A 25,975-nucleotide genomic window follows, 5' to 3' on the forward strand; every position below is an offset into this window, starting at 1 on the left:
GCAGCCGTGTGTGCGTGGGCTCGATTTACCTTCCGGAGTGAATTCACATGGGCGGAGTTAAGTTTATGTGTTATTTTTTTTATAAAATGATGGTAAACAATACAGCTATCTTCATAAATAAACACAAATAAAGAAGTAACAGAATAAAAAAAATTAAACTGAATTATAACAATAACAAGAGATCAGCAGTGAAAACAAAACAAAACACACAAAACAAATAATGCATTATAATAAGTATAAAATGTTATAAAATGGAATTGCTCAAATTCAGTACAAGTACCTCAAAATTTTACTGAAGTTGGCCTACTTACATTTATATATATAATGAATTATTTTAAATTATTATTTATTTTGTCATACAACATTAAAGCTCTTTAATTTTTTTCTTACATCTTATTAATGTTTCATGGGAAATCACTCACAATATTTCACAATATTGCAATATATGAGCATGTGTACAAAAAAAAACCACATAAGCACCGGAAAAAATATTCATATTGAAACACAATTTAAATTTATAAAACATACTTCCTTTAGGACATTAACATGGACCTGACTCCCTCAGTAAATCACAGAGCTGCTCTGCTCACTGAGCGTCGTGCAGGACATCTGCTGTCTGCACAGAGCAGAACACAGAGGAGACACCACCAGACCCAACTGCCTCCAAACGCTGCAGATGACTGAAGAGTAAAAAAAAACAACAGGAGAATATTAAGGATTTTAAAAAATTCACTGCATCTTTCAAAATGTCTGGGAGGAGGAATCCTGAAGAGCTGTGATTGAGGTGAGTTCATTGTGTGGCTTCCTTTTACATCATCTGTCTGAGCAGTCAGGTCTTTGGTTCTTCTTCTTCTTCTTCTTCTTCTTCTTCTTCTTCAGGTGTGGAAATATATAAAAAGATGCCTTTAGGTAGCTGCAACATGTAAATCTCAGTTGTGCAACCTACAGTAAAAAAAAGAAAGAAGTGATTTCTACATATTTTGTTTCGTGAAGTGGTTTAAAATGAACCCAACCGAGCTGCAATCCATCTATTTCGACTTTACTTGGTTTATTTACAGTTTTTAAATACACAGCATATTGTATTTTGCAGTGGATCTTTTTTTTTTTGCTGATCCGTGCCTTGTCCTTCTGTCGGCACACTTATAGGGAGGGATCTTGGCTCCTGCAGCCATTTCCCCTGCAGGGCTGAGAGCTCTTGGCTGGCTCGACACTTCCTCAGCAGAGGGGGCTGCTGGCAGGGGCAACATCTGAGCAGGTAGGACCACGAACACACAAGAACCACAGTCACTGTTGGAACATGTTCATTTAAAACTCGTACATAAGCTGTGGTGTGTAAAGTGTGGACAGAAGAATTATGTGCTTAAAGAAAACCAGAACAAGTCAAATCAAACTCCATGCAGAGATTTAGTTTTTGTCTGTTTTTGTAGAATCTCTGCGAAGCTTTTTGGTTAATAAACGGGTTCAGGATTCATGTTACTGAGAGGAACAACAGGTGGAACTCTCTGCTTTGTTCCCATTGTGCATCTTCAACCTCGTCTGTAACTCAATCCATATCTGAACGGTGCTAGAGAACTTGCTTTTCTCCCTCTTAATTTTCTTCTCTTCACAGTTTCCTACAGCTGGAGGAAATCCTATACGGCACATTTGCTGCACAGTTGGAGAACATTAATCACCGAGTGTTTGCAAACATGCTTGTTTTTGTGTGTGTCTCTCTGCTCAGGTCATGAAGCCCCAAGAGGCCGAGCTCGTCTCCGAGATCTCCAAGGTATTCTGAACCCACTCCCTTATCTGCTTTTCTTAAAGACACAGGTCACTCTTATTATTTGCAGCAGATGGACAATAAGAGGCACACATTCATCGATTCGATGATCCTGCTAACTCCAAAAAAAAACAAAAAACAAACCAATTTGCTGCTGTCCTGTCTTGTGGATGAATCTAAAATCCCTGACGTGCACATGTTCCTCCTCAAGTTACAATGCATGGTGTCGGAGCTGAAGACGGGCTTCACCAGCGCCCTGATGGAGCTCAGTCAGATCCAACATGGAGACACGTTCCTCAGGGAGGAGCTGGAGGAGAACCGGAGGAGCTGCCAGAAGAAGGCTCTCCGCCTGGAGGCGCTGGTCGAGTCGCTGAGGGTGAGACTCCACAAATGATACAATACATAAACAGCAACACAAACAATTGAAAGAACAAGACACTGCTGGGATGAATATTCAACCTCTGAGCGCAGGGACTCCTCTCAGGACACAACTGTACGTCCCTGAGAGATGTGACTCACATATTAAAACCATGACGCTTATTTAGTTGCAAAAAGTTTACTCTCAGTGCTTTTTGTCATTTTAACAGGAAGAGCTCGGTGTGATGCAGTGTCACATCGTGCAGCTGCACAGTAACACACAGAAAGCTCAGCAGGACGGAAAGAGCTCCACGTCAAAACACAGAAAAAGGTAAAGCTCACAGGCACGCTCACAGGCACGCGCACACACGCACACACACACACACACACACACACACACACACACACACTCACACACACTCACACACACACACACACACACACACACACACACACACATAGACACATAGACACACAGCAAAGACCAGTCTGATATTAATACACATTTCAGAATAAGTTTTCAAATTGCATTAACAGTGTTGAATGCCACATTTTCATTGTATGTGATTATGATACCTTGGTATTATCATTTATATATATATATATAAAAAAAAAATAAGATCACAGTGCAGGCGATTGGCAGCTTCTGTGACATAATAAGAGCCCAAAAGTTTAAGGAAAAGTAAAAAGACAAAACGACGGGAAATGAATTGTGGATTTGAACATGATACTGTCCCACAAGCCTGCAAAGATAGAATACAAGATGAAGGCTGGGATGATAGACGACACATATTTTGCATGTAACAACAGAGACGTGCAGAACTGACACGTTGCCACATCTGTCCACTGTTGTGTGCAGCCGTGAGGCAGCAGCGGAGGCGACCGCTGGACGGAGTCGACGTGAGTGCGAGTGTTCGTCGACTCCGCCTGTCGCCTGTTTGTCCCGGGGGAAGCTGCTGCTGCACTGCTTCCTGCAGGGGCTCAAGGCAGGACTGAGCGAGGGCACAGGTGAGCCACACGGTATTCGTGGCCTGTTGCTACAATAGTTGTGATTCCATAGAGAGCATATCCATCCATCCATCCATCCATCCATCGTCCACCGCTTTATCCATTTAAGGGTCACGGGGGGGCTGGAGCCAATCCCAGCTAACATTGGGCGAGAGGCGGGGTTCACCCTGGACAGGTCGCCAGCCTATCACAGGGCCACATACAGAGACGGACAACCATTCACTCTCACATTCACACCTACGGTCAATTTACAGTCTCCAATGAACCTGACCCCATTCTGCATGTCTCTGGACTGTGGGAGGAAGCCGGAGAACCCGGAGAGAACCCACGCATACACGGGGAGAAACATGCAAACTCCACACAGAAAGGCCCTGGTTGGTTCGAACCGGGATTCGAAACCCAGAACCTTCTTGCACGTCATATTTATTTATTATTACATTTGCTGCTTTCGATCGTAGCCATTCCCCCCACACGCATTTTAAACAGAGGAAAACCAAAACGTATGATCGTGCATGATCCTCAAACAGATGCGGAACACCAGGAGCAAGCTGGAGATGATGTCATGGGAATAACATCAGAGATATGCAGTGGTTTCCTTCTTCTTCCTTTGTTTTGCAGTAGGCAGAAGAAGAAGTGTTGCATCAACCCTTGAACATTGAGAATCAACATCACTCAACAAACACAAACTTGAACTTCATCTAGAGATAATAGAAAGTAAAAAAAAAGGAAACCTCCTCCCTTGAGCTGTCTGATCGACAGATGCTCACCAAGACGTGCGCTTACAGACTCAAACAGTCACTGTTAAAAAGCCCTTGTTTCAAGGTGAAGTTAGTGGACGATGGTCTTTCATTTCAGTCCCCATCAGACTGGACGGAGAGCTGAGTCATGAACGGAGGACATTTGAATACAGGAACGTTGCGGGTGAAAAGGCCCGCGTCGCTGAACGTGAGCTCTTCTCTGTGCAGACGCTCGACATCAGGTGGCGATGCAGCTGCTGCACTCGGAGTGGGAGTACGTCTCCACCTTGAACCAGCTCTACGACAAATACAAGACGCCGCCCGCTCACCAGATGACCGTGGAGCCGTAGTAAGTGATGAACAGATCCCACGACTAATCAGACTGTAACTAGAACTTAGTTTGTCCTCCTGCAGCTAAAAAAGAAAGGGTAGAAAATGACAGCAAACTTGTCTTTTTCTTGCATGTGTCAACGTTTTCCTTCTGCTCGCACAAAGGAGAAAACGTCCTCCTGCTCTGTTTTGCTGTATAACGCGAGATATGTTCTTCTCCCCTTCAGTCAGACGTATCAGAAGTTTGTGGAGCAGCTGTTACAGCGACACCTTCTCTTCAGAAACACGCTGCAGGAGCGACTGTCGGCCGAACACTGGAAGTCTCTGGTCGGAGACATCCTGGTGCAGCTGATCGGCCAAAATGACGTGAGTGGATTCATTTGAAAATATATATGTATGTATATATTTCAGTCCCACGGAACGTGGGAGCTCATATTCGTCCCGATCTGTGTCCTCCAGACAGCGTTTTCAGACATGTACCTCGGATACACGACGACCCTGGCGTCCTTCCTCTCGCTGGAGTTCAACCGTCTCAATCAAATGGAGAAAGGCCACAAAGTGCAGGTATTTCACGCGACAGCATTGACAGAAACGACTCACTTGTTAAGTCCCCGCGAGACCTGACGCGCTGATGGATCGATGGGTCGTTGCCTCCTCGTCCCGCAGGGCGGCCACACGGAGACGGAGGAGATGAAGCTGCTCTCCCTGCTGCTGGCGCCCGTCTCTCGGATACACAGCTACCTGACTCACATCCAGGTGAGTCTCCCGGTCTGCGACAACACACTCACCCTGAAGCTGAGGAGGAGGAGGAGGAGGAGGAGGAGGAGGAGGAGGAGGAGGAGGAGGCTGAGCTCAGGGCCGGACATCTGAAAAACAAAAAACGATTCAGACCAGAAAATAATGTTGATGTTTGTAGGCCAAACTTTTAAATTCATTAAAATGTCTACAAACGCTTTTATTTTGGCAGCTTTAGAAACTGTAACTGAGATATTGAAGGACAAAAACACATGCAGTTCATTTCTTCCTTATCGATGACATTTTTCACACCTCGCTCCTTGCGGGCAGAGCTTGCTGCAGTGGACGGGTAAGGAGCATCCCGACTGCAGCCTCCTCCTGGGCACCGAGCGAGCGCTGAGGGGGACTCTGTCTCGCTGTCATGTGATCCTGGAGGAGGACGTCCGATGGGGAGAGGGAGGAGGTCAAAGGTCAGAGCATCACTGCTTACGCGGCCGATATGTTCTTACTTGAAGTATTTCTTTTGGGGCGTGTCTGTCTGTGCTTCTACAATGTTTGACTCCCGAACGGTTCTTAATGAAAGTTAATATACCATTGAATAAAGGTATTTTTCCGCACGCTTGTACATTTTGGGTGACCAAGGTCAAAGGTCCAGGTCACCAGGGCCAAATATTCCAAAAATATATTATCTTATGTATCTCATGAATCAACCGACGAATGGTGATGGGAGAGATGGCGTTGGATATTCTTACATCTGATTTGAACCATGACGTCATCTTCTTGCAGAAAAAATGATTCTGACGTCATCTACCACATTTGACCTTTAAAGGTCAATGGATACAGTACCAATATGAGTAAAAAAAAAAATGTTTTGAATGGCCATAACTTGGGAATTTGCAAACAGAATTTGACTGAAGTTTTTCTCAGGTCCTCATTCAAAAGCCTTACGGGTTGATAGAATAAAATCTGTAGAGAACTTTAAAATGACGTCAAGAAAAATTAGGGCATTTTTCTGCAAATTGCCATATGCAACGATACGTGAATGTCTGTCTTGTTGAATTTGGAAAGCTGTAAATTGACCTCCGATAAAATAAAGATGACCCATACACAGAGCTTATTCAAACTGTTATTAACTCATGAGATAAATCTAAGTGTAGACAATGAATAATAATAATAATAATAATAATAATAATAATAATAATAATAATAATGATCTTATTCATCCCTTTGTCTGAACAGCAGCTGCTCTGAAGCTGTGGCCGGTGCTTCATCCTCTGAGTCTGCAAACTGCTGCAGCAGAGATGAACAGAGCAGAGAGTCTCAGGGAGCAAGAGACGAGTCCAGCTCTGCTGCTCACAGGTGAGTGTCGCCCTCTGCTGGACGCGGACCGTACAGCAGCCGTTCAAAGTTTTTTAGTCCCTGCTTTCGAAGCAACTTTTATTATCCCTTAATTTCAGTACAACATGATTATAGACTTGAGCATCGTTTGGTTTAATTTATGTGCTTTTATTGTTGTGTGTGATGAACAGACAACAAGGCCTGTTGCTCAAAGTCCGTGCTGGTGGGAAGTTTCAGCATCCACAAAAACATCTGAAACGTTATGGTAAATGGTAAACAGTTACCATTTTGTTCTACGTCGCAAAAGACAGCGGGAAGTTGTGCGTCACGGTTTGATTTCGGTGAAGTGTAAAGCAGTAGGCATGCAACTGGCTTTGTGCTTCGGGGTGGGAAGTGTTAATCCCCATCATCATCATCATCCTCATCATCCTCGTGGAGTCGTGACTCACGTTGGTGTGCAGACAATTTCCAGTAAATGAAGCAATAATGTCTAACCACGTGGTGTTAATCTGCCTTTTGCGGGAAGCACTGTGCAAAAAAAATGTAAGTATTCATATTAGAAAAAGAAGAAGCCTCATATGTCCACTGTCCTCCGTCCCTCAGAGACAAGCAACACGCCGCCCGCCTCACGAACGGCGTGGACGTCCACCACGGGATGCGTGTGGAGTGCTGGTCCTGCAGCCCGGTGAGGAGGAGGAAGGGCTGCGAACGAGGCCGCCAGCCGGCCCGGGACTGTGGACACGCCAGCTGCTGCTGCCGCTCCCTCCTCACGCCGGACGCCGCGGGACGGGGGGAGAACAGCGACTCGGGCCAGGGCACCTTCAGCCAGCCCACGGGCAGAGGCACCACCGAGCTGGACGCAGCCCTGGAGGGCCGCAGCCTGGAGGGCCGCAGCCTGGAGGACGGTGAGACCGACCCGGACGACACCTCGGCCTTCGACTTCTCCTCCGTCACCTCCTGCAGCCCCGACGGCACCCTGCGCAGGGACACGCCGGGCAGCAACAGCGGGGAGGATGAAGAGGATGAGGAGGATGAGGAGGAGGAGGAGGAGGAGGAGGAGGACAGCCAGGTGCCGGTGCTGTTAAAGCCATCGTACAGTCACCAGCAGCAGCAGCAGCAGCAGCAGCAGTCGTCTCCCAGGGAGAGAACTGTGTGTCTGAGGTGGCAGATCCCCAGATCGACCCCTCACCCTCCTCTGAGGACCGCGGCGGGGTCGTCCCACGGGAAGAGGCTGGTCAGCGTCAGGAGAGGCTCGCCGCCTCCACACCTGAAAAGTGCCTTCAGGCCCATCTGGGACGACCCGTCCAAACAGGTGTTGCTGTTCCCCATCACACACAAACACAGGGTTGTATCCCAACTGGTCCAGAGCAGGAGGTTGCAATGCTCTCCTCACTTCTCTGCCTGAAAACACACCATAGAACAGACATAGAGAATATTTTATCACATTACAACTGTCCTATAGATCTTTCGATATGGCTCACATTTAGTTTCAGCACCCAATTATTTCCATTATCATTTGGTCTATAAAACATTTTAGTGTATCACAGGCCGAGGACGATGTAGTCGGGTGTTTTATTCTATTCGACCAACAGTGGAAAACCTAAAGATATCCAGTATACCACCAGTATACAACCACTAAAACATAAAATCCTCCGATTTTAGAAACAGGAACCAGCAAATTTCTGGCCCTTTTTTGCTTAAAAAGTAAAAAAATGACCAAAACAATTTGTCGATTATCAAAAGAATTGACAGAATACTTATCAGCTCCTCTCTGACCGGCCTTTATAAATGAAATAAAAAATTCTGAATTAAATAATATCTGTCTTGTACAGATGTAACTAAACATGTCACAAAAAAAATTGGATGAATAAAATTCAATCTAGAAGCACATTTTTTTTTTTTTCGAAATGTAGAAATTTTCACTTTGGTTCCCTCCAGTGTCGAACTAGCGCAACAACACTGTGATAAAAGAAAACGATCAGTGTTTCGTAATGATCAGGGGATAGATTTGCCAGATTTTTATATTTCATATAAGAAAATAAATAGGAAAATGATCAAAAAAAATTAAACCTAAAAAGCCATCAAAACAGTTTGTTAGATGCTGTGACCATATAAATCTACATACCTACTGTGGTTTGTAGATGTACTACTCTTTTCATGTCAATCAGATTCAAAATACGCAGTATTATATACAACAGAGTTATAGATTAGAACAGGAGGAAACAGCTCGGTGACTCAGAAGAGACACATTTTAATAAGAATGGTCAAAAACTCTGGACCCTACACTTCCCTCAATGCAGCCTGGCCAAGGTTCCTCCACTGTGTTTTTTGTTATAGAGTTAATTTCTGACACACGGTTTTCACTTCTGTGTGTGTGTGTGTGTGTGTGTGTGTGTGTGTGTGTGTGTGTGTGTGTGTGGTACAAACCACGACTGGTGAAGTTATGAGAAACAAGGAGAAGGTCCTCCTAACCTGAGGCAGAACGTTGTTCATCTTCTCTATCTCCAGAAACCACATAATTATCCCATCTTAAATCCTTGGGTGCCATCATTTCCTGACATCTCTCCGTCAATCTTCCGTTCATTAACTCTGTGAAACTCTCTCTCTCTCTCTGTTCTTCGTGGCTTCAGGTCGACTCGGCTCCAGAGAAAGAAAACAGACAAGGCTTCGTACCCATCCAGGCTCCGACGAGGCAGAACTTTCACAATTTCAACCCGAGCAGAGAAAACCTGAGGTACGGTAAATCCTCATCAGGCTGAACTATTCAGTGTGTAGATACAGTAATGGCACTATTACCTCTCTCTCTTCAGACCAGGTCCGGCTCAGCAGCGCGGGAACCCCACGGCGGCGACGCTGTGGGACGACAGCGAGGACAGCGAGGGGCCCTGCAGCACCGTTTGACCCCCGGCGTCCTCCTCAAGAGACACGAGGACTAAACACTAAAACACAAAACACTGTTGCACACACGCCTCTTTAAGTTACGACAAAATGTGTGACTGAGGAGTTTTTCTCGTCTTTTCCACGACACAAAGAATAATGCATGAATGAAAAGTCACTGAAAGAAAAAAAGGGAATTTTTGTTTGATTTGCTGATAAACCTTAAACGTGCAGAGTTCTTTGTTCGGCTGTTTGGTTCTTCGGGATAAAACTTTGACACGAAGGATGTGGATATTATTAGTCTACAAATACCAAAAAAAATACCTTTTTAATATTGCAGACCAGCACATTTCCTTAACTGGAGCTAAGACGATATCAACATGTCTAAATAAAAAAAAAAGGAAATCTTACTTTTAAAAAGGTTTAAGCATTCGATTTTTAAAAAAAATATTTTGACTTTTGCTGTTCACAGAGTTTATGCTAAGCTCATGCTGCCTTCATGTGCTATCGGAATTATGGTAAACACGACTTGCCGACACACAAACGCCCCCTCAAATCGTAATTGCGGCTGGGGAAAGATTATTTTGATTATCCCAGAGTTGGGGATGAACCACAACCAGAAGATGATAGATTCAGTAACGGATGATTAGTATTTTTTAACAGTGCAACAAGTATCAGCTGTTGCTTGTGTACATACATTTTAATCTGTAATCTATTTAAACTTCACTCGATATAGACCAATGCTATTTATCATTCTATCCATAACAGACGGACTACAGTTTTCTAGTGCGGCCGCAAAGTTATTACATCAGCCATTTCAGAATTTTTCAATAAATCCCTTGAACGTGACATTGTCGAATTCGGATCTTACGACCTGCACATGAAGGCAGCATGAGATAAGCAAAAAAAAAAAAAAAAAAGGTGTATGATATTTTCACAAAAGTGTCAAGTGGTCCTTTAAATCCTCGGTCTTTAGGCTGCAGGGAACTAAAAGAAAACCCCAAGAGAAATGAGTAGTTCAGTACAAAATAAGACTGGGTGATTTATTAATCTCATCAAGACCATTAATACAAAGCAGTTAAAAGGCCACATACCATCAAATAAACCGACTGCTGGATCAAGCTGTTTACAGTGCCACCGGAGGGGGAAAAAACAATCTGCTCATCTGTTGGGGCTTTAAAAAATAATAAACAAGGAACAAACAAACAAACAAAAAAAATAATAAAAGAACTTGGCAAAATTGACCCCCAACAATACTGACTTGGGAAAAACAGGACAGAAAATCCTGCGACGACAAAGTGAGGAGAGAGGGATAAAAAAAAGAAAAAGGGCACGAGTGATTTCCATTTTTTTTTTTTTTTTATAAATCTGCTGAGATCCAGCTTGTGGTCATCAGACGTCCTCGGGGGGTTTCTGCCTCTTTACTTTTTGTCAAACAAAACATGGAGGGGGGCTCGAAGAAGAGGTGGCGGAAACTCCCGTCTTTCCTTGCCCCCGATCCAACGTAGAAAGTGAGTTTGACGGCTGCACAGGACCGACTCGCATTTACAAACACGACCTATGACAACCGCGGCTCGTCAACAGTACAGCCTAAAGTGCACAAAGTGTGTTTCTCAGGAAAAACAAAACAAAAAGCAAAACAAAAAAAACTAAAAGTCCAATTCTTAACTATACGCTCAAATACTTTGCAAATCGAATATACGTCTTTCTTTTTTTTTTTTTTTTTTTACATATATTCAACTGCAACTTTTAATACCATTCCAAACCTCTTGTGTTTGATGAGTTGTTACTTTGCATTAAAAAGTCTTTTGAAAAAAGAGGGAAAAAAAGGCAATTAGTAAGGACGTACAAAGTGAAGCACACGTCTAAGTTAAGTGCTCGGCATATCGAACTGTCTCTTTTCTTCTTCTTCTCATTGCTTTAAAACAGGGGGGGGGGGGGGGGGGCGGAGCCGGGGGGGAGAGAAAAAATGGCTTTCCTCAGTTAATACTCCCAGTGGTTCAACTGGAGATTGTCTGTAAGTAAAGTTAGTGACAGTGACCTGTGTTTTTTTTCTTCTTTTGTTTTTTTTTAAGTTGTTTTTATGTTTTTTTTCTTCTATCCGACTGTAGCAGCATTGGATTATTAGGCAATATTTGACTGAACAGATGCGGATGAGGATACAATACAACAGAGGGGGGAGGATGAGGAGGAGGAGAAAAAAAAAACTTGTCATTTTATACAAATTATTTAGTTAGTGTATACATGTTATATATACACAGTATCCACAAACATGTACAATTTCATAGTGTAGCTTTGTTCTAAAACATTACATAGGCAACTTTATTTTTTTTTTTGAGCATTTTTTTTTAGACACCATCTTTGCTTATTTCTGTCAAGTAGAAAACAGAAAAAATAAAAAGGCACATCCGAGCGCGACGCGGGGGTTATTTCAGTCTTTTCTGAAGTGAAACAAAAACCGTTTCAAGCAAAGAAAAAAAAAAAGAAAAGAGGGAGAGGGAGGGAAAGATGAACAAGAAGAGGTTGGGTTTAAAGAGTTCCTCTTTTTTTTCTCATGGGGCTTTTATTGTTTTTATTTATTTTTTTAATAAAAAAAAAAAAAGAAAGAAGGTATTTGGTGCAGCCACTGGGGGGGGCCCACTCAGCTTTGGTGGAGAGGTTAGCTTCCAGTGCTGAGTTTGAATACCAATGAAGAAAAAAAATAGGTTGGTCATGAGGGCTTTTTGGGGGGGGGGGAAGAGCACAGTGTCAGACAGCGGCGCACGTCTGTAACGGTTAAGACATCAGCTGTTTTTTTTCTCAAAAAGAGCTGCTGGAGAGAGAGAGAGAGAGAGAGAGAGAGAGAGAGAGAGAGAGAGAGAGAGAGAGAGAGAGGAAAATGTATTTTCTCTGGTTGTCCTGGATCGGTGCTGTTTGATATATCGTGGCAGAACAACAACAACAACAAAAACAACCACAACCCCTGCTGACTTTGCCCAAGCTTGATGTGCAAATGGAGTGTTTCTTGGCTCTCGGGGGCCCGAGGAGGACCGGTGAGAGCCCCCTGGGGGGTCAGAGGTCACCGCTTTTTGTAAAGGCAACGTTTTGTGGCTGCGGAGGAAAAAAACAAACAATCAAGAGAGTTTGACTCGCGTCTATACAGTCACAGTGTACAGTTGAGTTACGGGGGGGGGGGGGGGGGGGGGGGTGTTCAGTGTCGCCTCCTGTTTGTGTGTGTTTCTGTTACTGTCACATATTTGTTAAAAAAAAAAAAAGAAAAGAAAAAAAAAGGAAATCCCTTATCCCCCTGCATAAAATAAGACTTTGGCAACTGTTTGTTTTTCAGTTAGTAGGAAACACAAGTCAGTGGAGACGTCGGCTGCTCGCCCACCCGCCGCGAGAAGAGCTACTGCTGTGTCTGCGTCGATCGTCAAGGAGAGAGAGAGGTCGTAAAAATCTGAGAGCTGCAGCGGAACTCCAGATGACGTCAATGCCCAAAAGGAACAAAGCATGACAGTTAAGGCTACAAAGTCCCCGGCGTTCACCCCTCCCGGGTGATGGAGGAGTGGGACGTTGGGGGTCAAGTTAAGAGGAACAAACGTTCTCGCTCCGGAACAGAAGAGACAGACACAAAACACCCGACTCCTTGTTGTTTATTAGCTGGCACACCGGTGTGGGTTTCTCATTGGCACAGAGGGTTTTTTTCTTTCTGATGAAGGCGGAGCTACTGATCACCTGAGAGGCACAGCGGGGGTGTGACGGGTTCGATGCAGAGGAGGCGGGGTGGCGTGGAGTTAACAGTATGTGGCGCAGTGTTTCTTTTCCGATCAGTAGCTCGGGAGTTTACTGTGTCGTAAGTTCCAAGGTGACAGTTTTTGAGGATTGCATGTCAGGGCCACCTCTTGGTGTAAAAAAAAAAATATATATATATATATGTATATAACAGAGCAGACCTCACTGGATGCTGTCGGCGTTCTCCACCAACGAGAGGCCCTGTAGCGGCGGTGGCGGAAGCAGCTCCCTTTTGTATGTCTTTGGTGGGAGTTTGGGGAGCTGCGGGTTGGAGTTGTGGCGCGGCGGGACGGGCGGCGCGGTGATGGAGATGGGCAGAGGGCAGAGGCTGTTCTGGCTGGCGCTCAGGGGACAGCTCCGCCGGGGGATGCGCGGCGATGGCGTGCTGGGCGGCGTGTTCGGGGAGCTGGGGATGCTGCTGAAGTCCCAGTGGTATCGGCCCACGGGGGAAGGCTGCAGGGGCGGGTAGTTGATGAAGATCTCCGGCGGCCGCTGGGGTACTGGCGGAGGCGTGTCGGGCAGGGGGTCCCGGGGTGGCGGCGGGGGCGGGCTCGGCAGGGGGCCATCCATGGGGGGCCCGTTGTAGACTGGCGGGCGAGGCTGGTTCCGGGGAAGAGGTGGGGGCAGGCGGGGAGGAATCGCTGGAGGGCTGTCGGACCTGGAGCTCAGCTGAAACACAGAGACACAGACGTCTCAGAATCAGAACCGGGTCAAATCAAGCTTTAAGTATAACGAAACATAAGTTCACGATACAGTGTGGATCAGTGGATCAGGCCAAAACTTGACATTTCGAGTCACATCTTCACAAAAAACACAATTTAACAATATCTATCAGATGGAGATGGGAATGCAAGTTTTAGGGTGAAACAACATATAGGTGGAGGGATTGCAATCTTGTATTTACTGATAGCAGAGACACTCCTGTTTTATTATATGCTTAATGTCAATAAGCGACGCTCTCTGCTCTTACTTTGGCTTCAGAGATCGCATCTTTCCTTCGCGGCGGTAGAGGCGGCGGCTTGAGCAGCTCCTCTCCGAGCTGGTGGAGGCTGCCGCAGGAGACTGAATGGAACTCTGGGAAATGGAAAAAGCGACTCACTAAGTGAGTTTAAATAGGATCAAAAACAGTGTCCTGCTCGACGAGTAAGAAATTTCTGTAAGCATGAAATATATATAAAAAAAACTAAAACAAAAACTCCCACACTCACTTGAAGGCGGCAGAGGAGCTGGAGCAAATATGGAGTTACTACCTGTAAAGATCAGAAAGGAAGATGAAGAATTTCACCAACAAAAAACACAATATTAAGTCTGATATTCCAGAAACTGAACAATGGCAGGATTTTGGTCGCTGTCGCCTGAACTCACCGCCGTAGGAGCTGCTGAGGTCGTGCTCCATGAAGACCGAGCTGATGTCAGAGGAGGCCGACTGCGGCGGCGTGGGCGTGTTGGGGGAGGTTGGCACCGACGCCGACGCCGGCGTCTCTGGCTCGGTCTCGGCGATGCTGCGGAAGGTGATCTTGTGTGGGGGCTCCCTCTCCAGGGCGACGGGGTGGCCCTTCAGGGTGCCCGAGGTAGACGTTCGCACAGGCCGGATCCCCGGGGATTTCAGGTTGTATATGGTCTTCCTGGGCTGCAGGAGCAAAAGAAAAAGACTTCAACAATGACAACTCTTTCTCTGAGAACAAACTACTTACTGCAGCTTAATTCAAATGTTTCTCTTAAATAAAAAACTAATATCTTGCCTCCAAAACACGACTAAAAGTCTTTGGGGACAAATTGTTGACACTGCAGCGGATGACGTGGTGAGAGAGTATTCTGCAGACTCACCCTACTCCCCCCCCCAAATGTAATTTGATTTTTTTTCCCCTTTGTTTTTTTTTATCCGCATCTCTGTGCACAAGACACCAGTGGAAACTTGGTATGAAATAAAATCTGTCACCGAAATTGTCCCTCGGAGCTACGTTTTATTTTTTAAACCAAAGAAACAGTCCCTGTGAAAACTGATCAGAGCCAGTGATATTGACTTTGGAAAGAAAGAAAAAAAGATGTTGTTGTTGAATCTTGTTACACATAACTTTTCAATGCATTTTTTACCTCCATTTTACTGAGGAGGCAGCAGAAATCTAAGGTGGGTTACGCCGCTGACTTTGGTACAGAAGGTCGGGGTTCGATTCCCGGGTCAGGGCATGGCAAAAACAAAAACAAAAAATCCAGTGTGGGCCTTAATGCTACCTGCCGAACTTTGATATGAATCAAAAATCGATTATTTTAAAAGTCGCTTTGGACAAAAGCGTCAGCAAAATTAATGTAATCTATAAAACAGCTGTAATTTTTATGTATATTTACTTTTGAAACTACTGAAAACATAAATTTTACCACCATCACTTAATGTAGTTTAACTGTAGTAACAGAAGCTTTAATATTTTTCAGTCGGCTTCTTCTTGGAGGCTTTTAAAGTAAGTCTAGTCTAGTCTTCAGATGCTATCTTTATTTAAGCTACGACTAAAATCCATGTCATCAAAATGGCCAAATTTTTAAAGAAGTGTCCAAAAGTGGTTGATTTTCCTCCTCACTGACGATCAAGATAATGGTTTTCTAAAGTAAGTCTATGTTTGGGGACTAAAAACACTCACTGCCGCAATAGTCTTACAAACACACTTACGAATCGGGGAGCCTGCTTGCAGTTCCGTGGCTCGATGTCCATAGACGTTTTGAACAGGTAGTCGGAAAACTCCTTCTCACTCCTGTTGCCCATCGGGTTCAGGTTCTCAAAGAACCTCTGAGTGGGAAAGACAAGTCGCGAGGTCAGAATCGGACTGAGAAGTATAGGAAAGCACGCACATGGTTTGCGGACATTTCTGGTCTTCCAGTATTTGCGTGAAAGAACTAGTTAATAAGACAAAATAACGCGAATGGAACGCTCACCCTGATGTCGTGCTCCACCTTCAGACAGTACGGCTGGTTCTGATACTGCTGGATCTCTCCCGTGATTTCGGCCACTTTCCTCCGCTTGCTGAAGTTGATCAGCTCCTTGCCGTGGCGCTTGAGGAAGTCCGGGTTGCCTTCCTCCGTCTTCAGGATGTTGGTCAGATAGATACCTGGAAATTTAAACAGCAAAACAATAAATAATGGACTCAAAATATACAGGAACCACAGAAGACATTTATATACGAGTGTAACTATTTTCAGACTTTGTAGTGTAGCCAAGCTGTAGATGACTTACCAAAGAAAGGCACACAGGGTGGGTTTATTGACTTGAGTTTAGCCAAGTATTTCTTAAAATGGTCTTGGCTCAGTTCCACAGCTTCTTCCAGAATTTTCTTTTTCCTCTCTGGTATTGCCTGTGGGCAGAGGAGGAGGAGGAGGAGGAGGAGGGAGGAAAGAAAAAAAGTCCCGATGAATTAGGTTCGGCTTGAGACTGAACCGCTCAACAGAAGCGAAACGCACGTCAACGTGACAAACAGCAGAGGTTTCTGAAAAAAGACATCGGCACCATACGGATTATGAAGTCTTCGCCCTCGGGGCTTCTGTGTTATACAACATCTGATCAGAGTCACATTTAGAATCAGAGCAGAGTCTGCGTTTTGCATATTTGCTCTCTATATTATTTAATTCTTGTCTAAAAACTTTGAATCAGTTGTCACAGTCAACACTTTGATTCACAGTGAAGAAATATTAAAGCTATATGATTTCCCCCCCAGAAATTCAAGGTCAACTTTGCACTCTGCATAAATGTATGTAGCTTTTTTTAATAGTTTTTTCCCTGTATTTTTTATTGTAAATTTGAGCTATTTTTTGTGATACTCTGCTGCTGTAACAAGTCAATTTCCCCTTATCTTATCTCTCTTATCTTAACACAGTGTGAATGTTAATGAATTTGTTCATCACCTGACTTTAACCTTTCACCTTCAACAAAATACGCCACTTATATTCACAACAAAATTATCTGTAAAACTGTACCTGTAAAAAAATCATCTTCGGCCAAAGATTTATGTAAACAATGTAAAAATAAATGTGTGTGGAGATTTCTGTTCATCCAGGTCATAGTTCTCCCAAAGGTGTTGATTGAGGAGCAACTGGACTTGGTTGTAGATTAAAGGTTGTAGTCCACGCTGCTCGGTACAGTGGCTATTTTAGGACATTCTTAAGACTTGAGTGGTGTCTGACTTAGTTTCATCAGTCCAGCGGTACTTGACGTGTGTCAAAGAGGGATAAAACATGAACTGTCCTCGAGTTCTTCCATTTTTTTGCCCAACAGTTAGCAAGGGTCTATAAATAGCAAAGTTGTCTCTCCATTTAATCTTAATTTCATTTCCTCGTATGAGATGAGCTTCAGCTTCACTGCACACTCTTGATTAGTCTCTTTGATCGAGTGGAATTTCTGGTTTGGTTTGAGTCAGAGAGTTTTGGCTGAATTGTTACTGAAACTACCCGATCGCAGTGTGACTCACCTCGAAGGTGTGGTCCAGCCTGTAGACCGGGACAGAGTTGATGGCGCTGACCACCTCCAGGACGCCGTTAAAGTTGTTGAGCTCCTGGAAAACCTGCAGGATCTCGATGACCCGCGACAACACCGCCACCCGCTCCTCCAGGTTCATTGTCTCCACGATACACCTGAGAACGACATGCAGAGAGTTAGGGACAAACCGTGACTCTAAAAAATTAAATTAAAAAGGATATTTGCTTTTCCTGTCAGACTCACTTCTCGAACCACAGCGTGAGGTTGGTGGTGTGACGGATCATACGGAGCAAGTTCGGCGAGTTCTTCTCTTTGTCCTCTTTGGTCCAGACACTGCCGACGAGCTCGGACGGCCGAACAGCTCTGTGGACACAGCAGCGGGATTTTACATTTTCAGAGATTATTTAGATTCAACCTCCCGACAGTCCAATCGCAAGCCTGCACTCTCTACCCTCACCTGTAGAGCTCAGACTCAAGTAGGGTCAGCTGACGGGCAATCTCTATGGGGTGAAGGGTCATGAGGTCAAAGGAGTCCACCTGCCCTGCCCTGCAGATGTGCCACTCGATGGGAGGGGGCGGGCTCTCGAAGGTGATGTTGTGACTGACGCCGTTCGACTGCGTCTGCAGTTTCCGCTTGATGATCTTGTTGATGGACTCCACCCACTTTCTCATCGACTTGCCTAAAAGAGAAACAAATAACAAAACATAGATTCATATTTCTGATGTGGTTCCACACTAATATGTACAGGTAAATTTTATGAAATCTCAGCCTGCGGACTTTTTCTTCAAATTGATTCTTGGGCCAAAATGTAACTTTAATTTTTAACTGTCTCTCTGTTTAAAACATCTTTTTGGGGGGGTTGTTTCCTCATGCACATGGTCTGCTTCACAAAAAAAGATGATATCATTAATATGTCGGATTATGCAGATATGTCAGAATTGTGCTAAGACACAATGTCACTGAACTTAGCCTTTCAATACCCTGGTGTCAGTGCCTGTGAGGCTTTTTCAATGTTCATCATTTTAATATTTTAAAGTTGAATTTTATGACTAAAATTACCTTTCAGAATGATTTTTTTTTTCTCTTTGTATGTATAGTTCAGCAAAAGTAAAGATGATTTAAAATCAAAGAGAATTCTCCAGCACTGATGTAACAAAACTAAATATTTCTGTTCGGGGGAGCGGGGGTAAAATATCTCCTAGCGTCTATATGACCAACCTCTCAGTTGAATTTTGCTGGTGATGTATTCCTCCAGTCGACTTCTCAGCTCTGGGTCGTTCTCAAAGTCGTAGAAATGATGTTCGACCCACTGACGGAAAACGTTGAGAACCCTGCGAGGAAAAGACAAGTTAGACGGTTGACCCATTATACGTACTGTCCCCACTCCATACAAACTTGTTTCAGCAACTTTAAATTCAAAATATCGGTGAAGAAATAAAGATACAAACATTTACGCACATTTGTATAGTGACAAAAGGGGACAGTAGATACCCTGACAACATTTTAGCAAACACAGTTTGATCAGATTCTGGCCGACAGGTCCAGTGTGTATCCCTCACCCTGTTGGGTTGACATTTTTAAAGACTGTAAACCTAAAAATAGAACCGACGGAGACATTTTGTGCTTTAAAAGGACAAGAGTCGAGCTTTAAGAGCTTTTTTCACCTACTCTCGAGTATCCTGGGTTGAAAATAAATGGCCGGATCACATCACAATGTTTACGTAAGAACGGACCACCCAACCAGAAACGACCATTAAATCTTGTCCCAATCAACACTCAAATACTTTATTATTGGTGGTTTTTATTTTTTTTCTCAATCTGTCCCTGTGTTTTCACTACTTGCTGGTTTTGTTGTTTAAAAAACCCCAAAACTGTTTATTACGAGTTGACACTGTGTAGTGTGCGTGACCACAGGATTTGTAGCTTACAAAGACAAACCACCTACTTGTGTTTCTGTGACTGAACTTTACTGCAGCTGTCCTTCACTACAGCAGCGCTGCAGTCCGATACTGAGAGGCTCTCAGTTTCTTTTTATTTTTTTTTTTTTAATGGCACTTAAAGAGACTATTCTTGACTCTGTTGCTCCTTATAAGGGTACAGAGTCTAATACAAAAGTCATTCTGTGGCTCGGCGAGAACATTCAGGCCTTAACAGGAGAGTGCAAAAGAAGGAGCCAAACAACAACAATGCAGGACAAAGAGTCACTGAATCTTTGTGGCACTTTTTATACAAAAAGCCCTAGTTAGGAAATTTTAAAAAAGCTTGTACAGTTTATCTACAAGTCTGGAGGCGTCACAAAGGACCAGAGGCTACACAAGTGTTAGTGACCAATGACCAGTGTACTTTTTACAGAATATTAGGGTCAAAGATTAAATCGAGAAATATAGATTATGGCTCTGCTGATCAAAAATCAGCTCATCTCAAAAACGTCTCAAAACTTTTTGTTTTTCGCTTGTGGTGCCTTTTCCCTAGGTTGTGTTACTTTACGATTACGATGCTTGATTTGCTTTTTCACCGACAAACTTCAATTTCTTCAAAGTACTAAACAAATTGATAATTATTCCTTAGTTGATCCCAAAATTAAAGTCAGTGCCAATCTGTTCTGAACGAAGATCTTGGTAGAGAAAATATTATTAATCATCTATTATTTGTTCAGTTTCTGCTCTTTGCTGTTGGGACCAATCAGCTCAGACAGCATCAGCTCTGATTGGACAGCTGGATGTACCTGAGTTGGACCGGCTGCACGTATTCCTTCCGGAACCTCTGGAGCTCGGCGGCCATCGGCTGATCACCGTTCCAGAGAGCCTGTCGGTCCTCCTCCGTCGGTTCCGGCTCCGGGATCTCAATCCTGACAGGAAAATAACGATCAGTCGAGGATGTCAGGGCAGCCACCGTAAAAAACACATCGCTGACAGCTACTTGTCTCAAGAGAAGAGCGTCATCCTCGGCTCAGATGTTTTTTACAATAAACAACCACTGCGGTGGAGAAGCTGCCGAGAGGGCGAGTGTGAACCGCACCTGTCTATCAGCAAGGTGAGAAGCTCCTGGGGTTTGCAGAACGATCGGTACGTGGTAAGAAACGTGCGGACAAAGTTAGGATCTACAAACAGATAGAAAAGATTAGACAACACTCAACAATCAATCAAGATGCATCTTTGCAAAAATAAACTCTTTCTATGAGTAGCTGTAACGCCATCTCACCGGCATACATATGGTAGGTGAGGCGCTCTATGAGCTTGACTACGGTGCCGGCCTTAATGATGGGAATGCCCGTTTTGCTCTGCACTTTGTCCTCGAACACTATGTTCTCTTCAGAGTCCTGCACAGCGAAGCGGTAAACCTCCGGCGAGGGCAGTCTTAGAGGATGCGCCTGCTCCTCGTGCTGCAGCACCGTGTCCAACATGCGGTCCAGAGTGGAGCGGTACTGCAGGGTGACCAGTGCCGCCATCCACGCCGCCTTGTCCTCCGCCGTCCGTGCACAGAAAACAGCACAGTTCTCGTCTTTGCCTATCAGTTCGAATGCGTGCCGCAGCTCGCTGGAGTCCTCGCGGTCCACGATGCGGATCTTCCGCAGCACAAACTTCTCCTTGAGGCGGTACTCCGCGCCGCTGCCCGACCCCGGGAGCCGCGAGCTCTGGTTGGCCTTGCAGCTGATCATCAGGCCGTCAAACAGGAAGTTGTGCCTCTCGTGCTTGGCGCCCGCCCGTATGAGCGGACCCTCAAGGATGAACTCGCTGCAGCACTGGCCGATGTCCTTCCCCTCCCAGCCGTCGATGCTTTTCTGAATCTCGTTCATGCGTTTGATGGCTAGTTGTTTGCTACGAACCTGCCTGCTGTACAGGCGGTACATGGGCTCACTGTGAGGGGAGGGAACAAAAAGTAAGGCCAGAGAATTCAAGACTGCAACTGCATTTATGCCCAAACTCTGACATAATCTCTACATGAACTAAAACGAATTGACGACGACGAACCCAGGTTTGCGGCGAGGTTGGTGCTTGGCATAGATGCGCTCCACGCTACACTGGAGGTTGAGCAGCGCTGTGATCGCCTGCTTCAGACATTCCATGTCATCTTGGTCATGACTGCGATCCGGAAGTTGCTGCAAAAAAAGAAAAACAACAGAATACATACACGTGAGATATGTTGCTACAGTATAACACATAATGTACAGAATAAATCTGTATCTAAAACAATTTTGACGGGTCATAGCAGGTAACGCGCAGGTGTAACTGGTCCTGAAGCTGGAGTTTGTATCGTGCATGAACAGTTTGAATTGTGAAAACCTGAAAGAACGGAGCTATTCTTCATGTAATTAGTCACACCCCTGCTTTATCCAGTCAAAGTTCTATATAGAAAGCTGCATTACAATAATACAAGTGAGATGCAAGTGTGTTTCTGCAGCAGACACATGAACAAAGAGCTTCAGTGTAAAACGTCTGTAGCAGAACTAGAAGTTAAATTAGAGTAGTTATATTTAGAAGGTTTGCAGAGATATGCTGTTATGATATGGCCAATAGGACACTTTGTTTGTTTCTAGAGCAGCTAGACCTGGTGACGCCACATAACATGTCGGTACAGTACGTTAATCATTAAAAAATAACCGTGTAATTATAGGAGACTGGAGCTGAGCATGTGCCGGGTCGTACCTGTAACAGCTCAAAGTAGTGCATACAGTGGTATACTGGGACCATCATCAGCTGGGGAAGGACGTACTGGACGGCTTCTTTGAAGCCTTCTGCAACTGACTGGAGAGACAAAAACACATCGGACCTGTTAGTAATGAATCAGTGAAGAAAATATGAAACAGAGGGAAACAAACAAACGTATGATTGAAGAGAGATTCACATTTCCAAGCCAGAATTTTGAAAAGAAGCAAAAACAAATATCTATTCTCTTGGAAGTTATAAAACAGAATTAAAAACATACAACTAATAAAGAAATATTAAGTTTTACTTGAATTTTTCACTTTAAAATACGCAGTTTAGATGACTGGATGATGTTGAACCTGCCTGTGTTTCGTCCCCCAAGTGGACACCTTCATAAACAAGCATCTACTCTAGTTACATTCACGTTTTCAAAGCCAGGAAGCAAAATGTGATCACAACTGACAGCCACAATATGTCACAGAATTGTAATATAACCCAGCACGAGAACTCAGAGCTGAAATTCGCAAATGGCAGACCGACGTCAGCCGTGAAGAAAAGGTGTATGATGCTGCGGGGGTGACGAGTGATGTAGGGATGGGAGGAGCGGGCTGACCGAGTCGGGCCGCAGGGTAACCAGAGAGGGGGGCGGTCATAGTATCCATTTAAATCTCCCGTTCCCCTGATAGACGATTCAGAATCAATATGCTAGTAAACAAGGACCTGAGTTTAGATCATGTTATTGATATGTCAGCATCCTGCGGGTTTACAAGTCGTGCAAGGTGCATTCGCGCTGCACATTTTAGACGTATAATAATCATCAGCCTTGGCTCTTAGGATTGATTTGAAGTCGACTTGGTCTGATATACTAGGCGGCGCTGTGGTGCCGAAAGGTTCTGGGTTTTAACATGTCGGCCGGCTAAGGCCTTTCTGTGTCCCCCTTCAACAACCATCAAGGGACAAGTGGTGTATCTATTGGATGTGCAGTACGCACCATTTTTGTTCCTTTTTGACTTAAAGAGCCAGGGCTGCGCCAAAAAAAACAGATTTTTCCCCCGGCTGACACGGTGTGAGGAAATATTTGCAAATTTTAGAAAAAGTGTATTGGATTAAAATCGCTGACTGCCCCTTTAAATTTTGTATATTTCATTGTAGTTCTAACTTAATTTGCTCCGCTTGAGTCACCAACACAATGTCCTTGTAATATCTAAAATATGGAGAGGCAGCGTTCAGTTTCTATGCTCCACATATCTGGAACAAACTCCCAGAAAACTGCAGTCTGAAGTCTGAAGACTTTTTTGTTTGCTGATGCCTTTCATTAAATCATTACTTGTACTGCACTGTAACTTTTATCACCTGTGTTTTTCTCATTTTACATGTTTTTATTTTCTCTTTTTAATTGTTATTATATTTTAATGTGATTTTATCTGTTTCTTCCCAATTGCTTTTAATGTTTTATGTTAAGCACTTGGAATTGCCTTTTGTTGAAATGTGCTATAGAAATAAACTTGCCTTGCCTTGATGACAAATAACGCGTCTTATATTTTATTTACCTTTTTTTTGTGTGGTGTGTTGTTGTTTTTTTGCTCTATTCCGGACTCAATCTTCACACAAACTAGACAAATTTCAAATTGTTTGAAAGCAAACGTCTCCTGATTCCATCTGTGCAAATCATTTTAGGATCCCCATGTCACTGAAACTTAATATACATCATTTGAATAAATCTACCATATTCTTGCCGCATTAACTTTGGTTCATTATCTCTTATTCCCAATCTGACTTTTTTGATTTTGAAATCTACAGAGTTACCTTTACCCTCCCCTGAGGGAGAACAGTTTTGTTATGACTGTAATCAAAAGGGTTGAAGAACAGTAACCTTGTTATTTTGGGCACATTATTTCCAGGCTTGTGCACAAAAATAAATATGCTTGGTCACAGCTGAGAGTGTTATGAGTTATGAACACAAGTTGCTGCTGCGGGTGAGAACAGTTTCACTATAGCTGCATTTTTCATGGTTTAAATGATATTTTTTAGATGGTTTGGTCCAGTTTTATTTACATTGATCTTAAAAAGAAAAAGTTTTATAAATCCAACCTTAACCCCGAGGAGGTAAAATCATCCAGGACCTCAGAAGAAAAAATAAACATAAACTTTATGTATCAGGATCATGTAAGTGGATACAAAAAAAAAAAAAGTAAAAGTTAAATCTTTTGGTTGCGTCTGTCAATAGTTAAGACTAGATAGGGCTATTTATCAACTTATTGATGATATGAATATGATTAATTTGAAGCTCTACGGGCAGTTCTACAGTTTGATGGCACGCCTCCTTTCCGTACTTTTGAACTGATATTATATTATCACGATTAATTGCTGATTAATCAATAAATAAAATAACCATCAGATGTTTAGTTACCCTGCGCAATACTTATATTTCTTCGTCCATCTTTCATTTCAAAACCTATTGATATGTTTACATATTCCGTCATTAAGAATGCCAACGATTGTGTAAATAAAAAAAGTTAAATATTTTTGTCAACGACCAAATTTAAAGTATCCGGGTCAAAAAATGTCTTTATGTTGGTTATGATATGGATGACAATGTGATTGGATAAAATGTATAACATGTTGTTCTCGTGGTCATTCTATATTTTATTGTACCATACAGATAAAATGCTGCTTGAACCCTTGTCGCAGGCTTCCGCCGTCTTAGTTCACAGCTTATTTCCAACATGAAATGCGTTTTGGGCCACAACCACCACCGCTGCTGCCCCCTCCTTCCTCGTCCCAAGGAGAAAAATGGCCTGCAGTGTGGCTGCCTGTTCTATTTTTAAAAGGCGATGTAATTTACCCACAATACCAGACGCTGCAGAGTGCAGGGGCTGAGTGCTCGAGAGACACATCTATCTGACAGAGAGGGAGGGAGGGAGGGAGGACAGAGGGAGGGAGGAGGGATGGAGAAAGTCAAGAAGGATGCGAGTTAGAAAGATGAAGTACATGCAATGAGACAAAAAGCTGAAGGTGGAGCAGAGGCACTAATGATGCCCCCCTGCCAGTGGTTCAATCCCTGCTACAGTAAACGCTGTAATGTGTATACATTTACACCTGGTGCCAAATTTTTAGAGCATCCACATAATGGTTCATGTTGTTGAAAGGTTTAGAAAAATGAAACACAGATGCTAAAACAAGATTAGCGCACAGTGCAGAATCGGGTGCAAGGCAGTTTGATGAGAGGAGTGGAAGGTGTTTGTGTGGTGGGGGGTGGGCAGTTAAAGAGGGGGGGCTGAAAAACCATTACACCATCTGCCCCTGGGACTGCTGATCAACACACACACACACACACACACACACACACACACACACACACACACACACACACACACACACACACACACACACACACACACACACACACACACACACACACACACACACACACACACACACACACACACACACACACACACACACACACACACGAAATACCCTTATTTTTTTTTTTACCAGGTCTAATCAGAATCTAGATTTACACAGTATTTACATAACACATTACATAAACCACAAAACTTGTTTGATATGTTCATAATCAATAGATTGTTATAGTAGTTTTTTTTTATTGTTTTAACTAAGAATTGATAAAATGTTGATATTTTTAAATGTAAAACCCACCAATTATTAAGTCTGGCTTTTATGTAGCCTTTTATTATTGATTATGCATATTTACTTTAGCCACTTTGATCATTATCATTCATTTTATTAAATGCAACTACATATTGACCTTTTACTATCTTAGTATAATCTATTTTGAACAGTACTTTGTCATTTTATTCTCTGTTAATTTTATTTTTATATGCTATTTATAATCTACTCTTCTTTAATTGTTCTCTTTTCAATTTGATACTAAGGTCAATCTCCACTTTTACACTCAAAAGAGCAAAACATCCCGAACACTGCTCAGGAAAA

The 25,975-nt window shown here is 43.5% G+C and overlaps 2 protein-coding genes across 5 annotated transcripts in view; one reads left to right on the forward strand and one right to left on the reverse strand.

Annotated features, from left to right (window-relative positions):
* Positions 1-588: 588 nt before the first annotated feature.
* On the forward strand, positions 589-10,796 carry LOC118286509. 2 transcript variants are annotated; one of them, XM_035611000.2, is made up of 15 exons: positions 589-784; positions 1,147-1,255; positions 1,721-1,765; positions 1,971-2,135; positions 2,347-2,447; positions 2,976-3,124; positions 4,090-4,210; positions 4,419-4,557; positions 4,651-4,755; positions 4,858-4,947; positions 5,257-5,396; positions 6,166-6,285; positions 6,868-7,576; positions 8,895-8,998; positions 9,075-10,796. In XM_035611000.2, exons 3-15 carry the CDS (start codon positions 1,724-1,726, stop codon positions 9,163-9,165), a joined length of 2,076 nt encoding a protein of 691 aa, XP_035466893.2. In that variant the 5' UTR covers positions 589-784; positions 1,147-1,255; positions 1,721-1,723; the 3' UTR covers positions 9,166-10,796. The 2 variants fall into 2 exon arrangements, with proteins under 2 accessions (XP_035466893.2, XP_035466894.2); XM_035611001.2 differs by having other exon boundaries at positions 6,169-6,285.
* The window catches only part of sos2 (son of sevenless homolog 2 (Drosophila)), a 33,175-nt gene continuing 17,358 nt past the window's right edge, over positions 10,159-25,975 (reverse strand). For 2 of the 3 annotated variants that reach the window (XM_047327206.1, XM_035610986.2), the window contains 16 exons: positions 22,019-22,117; positions 21,344-21,471; positions 20,574-21,229; positions 20,391-20,472; positions 20,098-20,220; positions 18,591-18,703; positions 17,829-18,051; positions 17,615-17,734; positions 17,364-17,526; positions 16,136-16,253; positions 15,838-16,010; positions 15,575-15,691; positions 14,278-14,542; positions 14,121-14,162; positions 13,883-14,010; positions 10,159-13,581 (listed from right to left, as the gene is read on the reverse strand). In XM_047327206.1, coding sequence (XP_047183162.1) covers positions 13,075-13,581; positions 13,883-14,010; positions 14,121-14,162; positions 14,278-14,542; positions 15,575-15,691; positions 15,838-16,010; positions 16,136-16,253; positions 17,364-17,526; positions 17,615-17,734; positions 17,829-18,051; positions 18,591-18,703; positions 20,098-20,220; positions 20,391-20,472; positions 20,574-21,229; positions 21,344-21,471; positions 22,019-22,117 — 3,057 coding nt within the window. In that variant the 3' untranslated portion in view covers positions 10,159-13,074. The remainder of the gene's footprint in view (positions 13,582-13,882; positions 14,011-14,120; positions 14,163-14,277; positions 14,543-15,574; positions 15,692-15,837; positions 16,011-16,135; positions 16,254-17,363; positions 17,527-17,614; positions 17,735-17,828; positions 18,052-18,590; positions 18,704-20,097; positions 20,221-20,390; positions 20,473-20,573; positions 21,230-21,343; positions 21,472-22,018; positions 22,118-25,975) is intronic. The other variant, XM_035610987.2, reaches the window with a different exon arrangement.

This window comes from Scophthalmus maximus, chromosome 15 (assembly GCF_022379125.1).
Source record: "Scophthalmus maximus strain ysfricsl-2021 chromosome 15, ASM2237912v1, whole genome shotgun sequence".
NCBI classification, from domain to species: domain Eukaryota; kingdom Metazoa; phylum Chordata; class Actinopteri; order Pleuronectiformes; family Scophthalmidae; genus Scophthalmus; species Scophthalmus maximus.

Coding starts and splice junctions, on each gene's coding strand:
- LOC118286509 (XM_035611000.2), top strand. CDS start 1,724: ATGAAGCCCCAAGAGGCCGAGCTCGTCTCCGAGATCTCCAAG. Junction 5,397..6,165: donor GGAGAGGGAGGAGGTCAAAG/GTCAGAGCATCA, acceptor TTGTCTGAACAG/CAGCTGCTCTGAAGCTGTGG. Junction 7,577..8,894: donor GGGACGACCCGTCCAAACAG/GTGTTGCTGTTC, acceptor TCGTGGCTTCAG/GTCGACTCGGCTCCAGAGAA.